Below are 7,588 nucleotides of genomic sequence, written 5' to 3'. Positions count from 1 at the left end.
GTGGGGAATGAGACAGGTATAAAATTCCCAGCTCACCGGAGCTGTTCTGTGCTCGTGTGACACGACTGAAAGGATGATGGAGGAACCGAAGCCAGAGGAAAACTGTTGACCCGTGAGTTTCCTGGTGTGAGCTGCCTGAGTGGGGGCCAGGCCAGCTGGTGGAACTGTTTAGCAGGAATAGGGTGGGGGAAGAGGTCTGACTTCTTTCCTAGAAACAAGTTGATTTGATCAGATAAAACTGAGTGCGAAATTGCACTTTGAAAGCTACCCAAGGTGACACTGCCCTTTGTAGCCGCGAGGCTCTACGGGCGATCCATTAATGCTCACACCAGTCATGTCTGCACAGAGAACAGAGAAGCAACTGCAGGAGAGGACATTCTCATTCCTCAGCTGTGGAATTTTCAGCCCTTGCATGGGTTGAAGGCACTAGTTAGCCTGATACTCTCGGCTGCCCGGCGGCGCGGCTCCGCAGCCGGGCTCCCCAGAAGCCTCTCAGCGCCGGTGCGGCGCCATGGCCGCTGGGAGGGCGGCAAGCTCCGGGCAGACGCCCTCCTGCACCGCACACAAACACACAGCCCGGAGAGCTGTAATCTACGCGCTCCATGTGTGGGGCAGGCAGGGAGGGAAGGCAGCGCCTTATCTCAGGGAGCGGGAAGCCATGGCGCGCTGCCGCCGCCGCCTCAGCGGCGCCATGCCAGCACCTCAGCCCGGGCCACAGTCGCCAGCTCCCGCCTGACCTCAGCAGGACTTTGTGTGGTGAACAAAAGGGGCCTTGGGACATCAAAGTGGGGAGCACACACTGCTTCGAGTGGGGCTTGTGAGGGGAAACACAGGGCTGCCGCGTGGGAGCAACTTTCCTGCCCAGCTGCTTGTTTTCGACCCGCTCCCAGAATCGTCCTTATTCCCCCTACCCCGTACAGCCGCCATTTCCCCGCCCCGCCGCTCCTTCTCCCCCCTTCCCCTCCGCATTGGTCTCCTCCAGGCCCTGGCCAATGACAGCTCACGGTGCACATGAACGACTCGCCCGTAGCCAATGAGCGCCGCCTTTCCCACGTGGCGAGCTGAGTGACGTTTTCAGCGCGAGCTCCGCGTCTTTGTTGGCGGGTAAAATTTCCCCTCAACGCTCCCCGCGGGGGGAGCGTCCTCAGTCGCTCCGGTCACGTGGTACAGCCGCGCCCGAAAGGGGTGCTTTGCAGCGCATGTATACATCATATAGTCCCTTCTTGACTGTACCGCCGTGTGGCCGTGGCGTCTTGTCGGCAGCTCCTGTTTTTAACTCGTAGCAGAACGGCAGGAGAGAAGCCCAGAAAGACCGGCCACGGGCCTCTAGGTGTGCTGGTTACAGGCAGGTGACGCTTGGCGGAAGGATACCTCACGGCCGCAGCTTGTTTGACGTGTCTCATATATAAGAGCGGAGCGCCGCCCGTGCCACCTCATTGTTTCCTGTCGGCGAGAGGAGAGATTGTGTTGGTAGCCGTATCAGTGTGCGCAGCACCTCCCGCGCGGCGCGGATACGAGCAGCCCCTCTCCCCTGGCCGCCATGGCTCTTTAAGGCGGCAGGGCCAGCGGCGGCATCGGCCAGTGCAGCAGGCGCAGCAGCAGCGGCGGCGGCCTCAGCACACCCCCGGCATCTGCAACCATGGCGTGAGTATCGTGTGTGAGGGATGGCTGCTCCCTCTGTTGTGTGTTGGTAGGCGCCCCCTTACCCTCTCGAAGTGGGCTTCTGGGGCGGGTTTATTACGCGTGTGGTGGTAGTTGGTATCTCACTGGGAGCGGGAGGAGATACCTCAGTATTCCAAAATAATACTGGAAACAAATTACCCTAGTTAGCCCCAAAAGGGTGCATGGTGGGGGAATCCTTGGAGAGCTAAGTATCCCCGGGTGCGGCGAGTGTCAGAAATAGCAGGAAATGCCATTTCGAAGAATTTACGAGGAACGTCTATGTTTCCTCTCGTTCGAGAAACCTTGCTTTAGAAAAATCTAGGGTTTTAATGGTTAGTATTTTTTTTTCCCTGGGATTTTCAGGGGAGTAAAGGAACATTCCCAGGGTGGGTTTCTTTGCTGTCGTGAGGCGAAGTACTGCTATACGTAGGGGAAAATGGGGCATTAGGGGTTTAAGGGTTTTAAGTGTAAGGACCACGTGGTATAATCGCATATAGGTGACCGGGGGTTGTTACTCATCTGGCACCAGTGCTAATACTAAATACTGTGGTAGCGCAGCTTAAGTCTGCCCTGGCCAAAGGGCGCAGAGCCCTGTGTGGTGGAAACGTGGCACGGCACAAAATGGCGGCGGGGCCGCGAAATGGCGGCGGGTGGGCGGGGCCGGCGCGAGGGAGGCGGGGGACGCGCAGCGGCACGGAAATAAAGACGTGAGATAAACCTGTGAAGTTATACCATGCTTCCTGAGGTGCCACTGCTAGAAAAGGTTACAGTGTTGGTCAGAGCAAATACTGATGGGTGTCAGTTCTGTTCGCAGGTTTTTCACGGCATCGCACAGCAGCATTGCTGTAGTCGACGACAAAACCTTCTACTTGTCTACATCCTTCGGCGTCAAAGCGTTAAAAGCTGACGAAAATGAGCTTCTTGAACAACGAGATGCTGTTGGGGGATTCAATATCCCCCTTCAGCCAGCCGTGTTCGGTGGCTGAGGAAAGTCTGGGACTCCTAGATGACTACCTGGAGGTGGCCGAGCCCCTCGGTTCGCATGGGTTCTCCAGCGACAAGGCTAAGGCAGTCTCCTCCAATTGGCTTGCTGTGGACAGTATAGGCAACACCATAGATAGCAGTCAGGGTAAGCTACTACTTATTTCATAAAGGGCATCAATTACATAGTACCACAACATTCCAGTTGAAAACAAATTGCTAGGTTTTCATAACTCTGAAGGCAATCTTGCATGCGTTACCTGGGCTGGAAAGAGTGTGTGCTTTGCTACTTACCCTACACACAATTGCTGGTTATGGTAAAGTGCCACTTGTGTTGGCCTTGAAATAACATGGTAGATGCCAATGGTACTGTTTCTTGGCAGAGGTTGCAGTAATAAAGCGTGGTTGTGTGTTGCAAGTGTCCCTGAATTCTGGCCTTTTAAAATAAGAAGGTTGGACTTCACAAGAGCTGCTTACTTTGTACCCTGCAGTTCTTAGCTCAGTGAAAGAATATTTTTTTCCTGATACTTACTCTTTGTGCTAGTACATGAGAGAGGAAAGATGCTGAGATGATAAACTGCTAGATTGTCTTCATAAGCTTCAGTTGCTGTGTGGTGGTTTACTGAAGTGGTAATGTACTTTTTGTGTTGTGCAGAGGATGCCTTCTCTGGCATGGAGTGGATGGTGGAGAAGATGGATCTGAAGGAATTTGATTTTGATGCCCTGTTAGGTATGGAACATCTGGAAGCCACCGTCTCACCAGACGAGCTGATGGCCACGTTGGAAGACACGTGTGATCTATTTAATGCTACCATCCAGGAATTTCACAACAAAGAACTTCCACTGATAAATAACGTAATCACTCATGTCCCCGAATCCCCAGTTGGAGCAGATCCAATGGCTCCACTGACTTCCCTTTGGTCTTTTCCCCTCTGCCCAGGGTCTCTGAGTTCCACTCCAGATCACTCATTTAGCTTAGAACTAGGTAGTGAAGTGGATGTTCTGGAAGGAGAAAGAAAGCGGGAGTTCCCCACTGTTGTGGTGGTGATCACAAAGTCTGAGAAAGAGGAGGAGAACCACTCTGATGATAGTGGAATATGCATGAGCCCAGACTCCTACCTGGGAACCCCCCAACACAGCCCCACCAATTCAGTTGGATCCCCCAATGGCAACCAGTTCCCTGCAGATGCCCCTTGTGGCTCTGTGCGGTCCAAACCATACGATCATCCTGCAGAGAAGTTAGTGTCACCAAAGGTGAAAGGAGAAAAAAAAATAGATAAGAAACTAAAAAAGATGGAGCAGAATAAGACAGCTGCCACACGTTACCGGCAGAAGAAGAGGGCGGAACAGGAGGCACTGTCTGGGGAGTGCAGAGAGTTGGAGCAGAAGAACCAGGCCCTGAAGGAGAAAGCAGATTCCCTTAGTAAGGAAATTCAGTACTTAAAAGATCTGATAGAAGAGGTCCGCAAGGCCAAGGGCAAAAGAACTAGAGTCCCTGAGTAGGCTAGTCAGCAGTGTTGTGTGCATGTATATAAGCTTCCTGCTAAAGCTGTGTATTGCTGTCTAATAAATAATTTTGTAGTAAATGTGCAATGATTGTGTGTGATGAGTGGTACCTGTAAAACCAGCATGACTTGAAACTTGAACCACACCTGGGTGTAAGTACAAGCACAACAAGCTGTGGGGTGGTCAGAGAGTGCAGTGTGCTGTTTGTTCTGGGTGATGGATGCAGTGCAAGGGCACAGAGTGCTTTGACCTGGAGTGTGTGTAAAGTGTGTGAGCAGCAGAGCCAGTGAATACCCAGGACACTGTCACAAAACTCCAGCCCACAAGTTGACCTGTTGTGTTCTGCAATTTACGTGTACTCTTGAGAGGGGATCATACCAGGGGTCCTCAGGGGTTTTCAGCAACTTCGTATGCCTATTGTAACAATTGGGGTTGGAGAGTCACAAGGTCAGTAGGGAGGTGGGAGGTGCTTATTTTTAGACTTGGATATTTCTCTGAAGAGAGGAAGAGGGTCTGAGGACAAAATAACAGAAATTATAAACATTGGTTTAAGAAAGTGCTTGCTAGTAGCCAAATCCAGAGTGAGCACCTAATAGCCTTAACTGCACTTGGGTTCCTCATGTGCCTGCCCAAACCAAGAGCAGGAGCTGTTGCCTTGCCCTGTCAAACTGGTGTGAACTGGGCCAGATGGATGGGGTTACAGTAGTGCTCTTACTGATGGGTCACATTCCTGTACCAGTGAAAAGACAAATTTTAAACTGTAAAAATAAATTTGACTTGATTCTACCATGGCTGTAGCTGAGTTGGTCTGTAAAACTAGTTCAGCTCTAGTCCTGCCTCAGCCATGTAGGGAAGGTACCAGTGTGCTGGAGCAGCACCTGTGTGTGGGGGGGTATTGGGGTTGCTTTAGAATCTGGGACATGCCATTTTTGCCTACTTCATGTGTGCTCTGTTTGTTCTGTTTTGCCACTGCTACCCCCATTTGACAGTGCTCAATCCCTTTGGCATGTGGACATCCTTTCTGAGGAGTTGATTCCTTCTTGCTTGCCGCTAGTGTGGCTCCCTGAGCTGCCGGGCCCGGTGCCTGAACATCCAGCCTGGCTGGCACACACATGCAGTGCAGTGGCTTCAGGGCTCCAGTGTGCTGGAGTGGTGAAGGAGAAAGATATTAAGGGAGGAACCTTGGAGAATGTTTCTCCAGTTGCAGCCTGCTGGCGGTCCTGATCTCAAGGACATTTGAGCTCCTTATGCCGTCAAGTTAGGGCTGCAGTCCTTCATCCCTGCTCCTTGCCCAAGGCATTACCTGATGTGGGATAACACCTGTGTGCTGGGGACCTGGTGTGTGAGGGCTACTCCAGCCGAAGGATGGTGCAGGAGGCTGCTGGCAGCAGAGCCTGATTGCTGCCATGGAGGGCTGAGTGGGCCGGGCCCTCAGTGGCACCTGTCAGTGCCTACAGCTGTGGCTGGGTGCTATTTAAATTACAGCAAGAAGGGCTCATGCCACACTGAGATGGGGGTGGATAACAGACACTGGTATCATGAGACAATTTTTTTGAGTAGTTTCAAACCTCCTGGATAAGGGCACTGGTGACCATGTACTGTATGAATGGGATGCACTGCAAACTGGAGACAGGGATAAGGGACTCTGTTGTGGTTTAGGAGATAGACCAATGTAATAGATTTCCTTCAAATCACCCCCAGCCAGGTTGGGGATGGGGATAGAGGCAGAAAAGCCCCAAGGTTTTGGTAAGATTTGCACCTGGGGTGCTTGGTCTCAGTTGAGCCACAGAAATTGTAACTGCTATGAGTCTATGAGCTGGTGGCTTCCCTGTGCAGGGGAAAACCCTCTATTCTCCTCATACTGATGCCCCTTTCCCACCACAGGGCAACCACCTTCTCTGCCCTTAGAGCCATAGCAACTTCTGCTTACACCTGGCAGCAGCCAGGGCTGAGGGAGCATCTCCTGTGTTCTGCTGCCCTTACTCAGTTCTCCTGAAGTCTAGAAAAATTGTCAGAACAACTTATTTATCCCCTCCCCACCCCATGGCAGGGCTGTGTGGGAGCCACTTGTGGCTAAAACAAATTTTTCTTTGCGTTCACACTCTGCAGGTGAACAAGGCAGTGCCTGAGCTGGCCAGTAAATACATTATTCTGGTTCCTACAGCCCTGCAGAGGGTATGCAGGTCCAATTTACCAAATTACACTCACTCCAGGGAAGGAAGATCAGAGCTGGAGCAGGCGAGAAGGAATGCTACATGACGCATCCATGCTGCTTTGCTCTCTGCAGCCGTGTGTGTGCTTTGTAGAACTCCTTGCAGGAGAGTCAGAAACCTGCCCTTTAAAAGCTGTCAGCACTGTCAGTGCTTGCCGAGCCTCCGAGCTTGTGGCTTAGCAGAGGCAGCCCATATGGCAATCTCATGCAACGTCTGCTGAAATGATGCTGTGTTTCCATACTTAGTAACTTAGTTAAGATTTTACAGGGGCTGGAGATCAGGGCTGACTCTTCCTCTGCATTTTTTATCTAGACTTTTCCTCCAGGCTTCAGTTAGGCGCAGCAAGCATCACGCCACCTGGCTCTGCAGTCCAGCAGCTTGTCCAGCCTGCAGCAGGAGCCAAGGGACACCCAGGACACTGTCACAAACTCCAGCCCACAAGCGTAAAAAGTCTGATAACCTCCTGCCTAATAACTGATTTTATATTTTGCAAACTGCAGGAGCTCTCTCCTTTTTCTCACAGCCTCACAGAACAAATGTGTTTCAACTGATTCCTTGCAGCTTGATAGAGCATGATACTATGTCCAGAATTAGATTGTAGTGCATGAAATGCAGGCTTTACCTGCTCCTGGAGGAGCCTAGTTCTTCTACATCCCTGGAAACAGCAGAATCCCCCCAGTCTGCATTATGTAAAAACTGTTTGAATAAAAGTAGGCACAGATGATGGGATTTCTGTCTCAGTTATTCTTCCTCTGAATTAAGGGCAGCGAAGTAGACTTCACATGCACAGCGTGCATGACCCTCAGGTTCTGATCCCTCACCCAATTTTATGCTTCATGGTAAGCAGGAGTCCAACATTCCCCCACATAACCAAACTCTTACAGTTCACTGCTTGCAAAGCCCCTTCTTACAAACTTGTTTTTGCTGTTATCACAATATTTATAACTACCTTCCTCTTTTGCCTTCAGAGAGACCCAGGTGCAAGCCCTTCTCTTTCAAAAGAAAAAGGGGAAACCATCACTGTTGATAACTTCTTCACATGCCTGGGTGGAGAATCAGATGCACCTTTGCAGCACACTTACAAAAATAAACCCACAGCTGCAGTGTTGAGGAATGAAGAAAGAATGATGATAAAGTCTTTCAAATAGCTTTTGCCCTGGCAGAAAGCCCAGAAATAGCTGCAAGGACAGGCTGTCCTTTGGGAGATGAATGCTCCTCCAGTGCTC

The 7,588-nt window shown here is 51.2% G+C and overlaps 1 protein-coding gene across 1 annotated transcript; it reads left to right on the top strand.

The window, feature by feature from the left end:
- Window positions 1–1,237: 1,237 nt before the first annotated feature.
- ATF4 (activating transcription factor 4) lies at window positions 1,238–4,236 on the top strand. The gene is made up of 3 exons (XM_033058732.1): window positions 1,238–1,644; window positions 2,477–2,791; window positions 3,299–4,236. The coding sequence occupies exons 2-3, from the start codon at window positions 2,575–2,577 to the stop codon at window positions 4,144–4,146; spliced, it is 1,065 nt and encodes a 354-aa protein (XP_032914623.1). The 5' UTR covers window positions 1,238–1,644; window positions 2,477–2,574; the 3' UTR covers window positions 4,147–4,236.
- Window positions 4,237–7,588: the final 3,352 nt, after the last annotated feature.

The sequence above is a fragment of the Catharus ustulatus genome, chromosome 4 (genome assembly GCF_009819885.2).
Source record: "Catharus ustulatus isolate bCatUst1 chromosome 4, bCatUst1.pri.v2, whole genome shotgun sequence".
Lineage (NCBI taxonomy): Eukaryota > Metazoa > Chordata > Aves > Passeriformes > Turdidae > Catharus > Catharus ustulatus.
The sequence above is the reverse complement of the archived record's forward strand: the minus strand, read 5'-3'. Positions and strand labels throughout refer to the sequence as shown.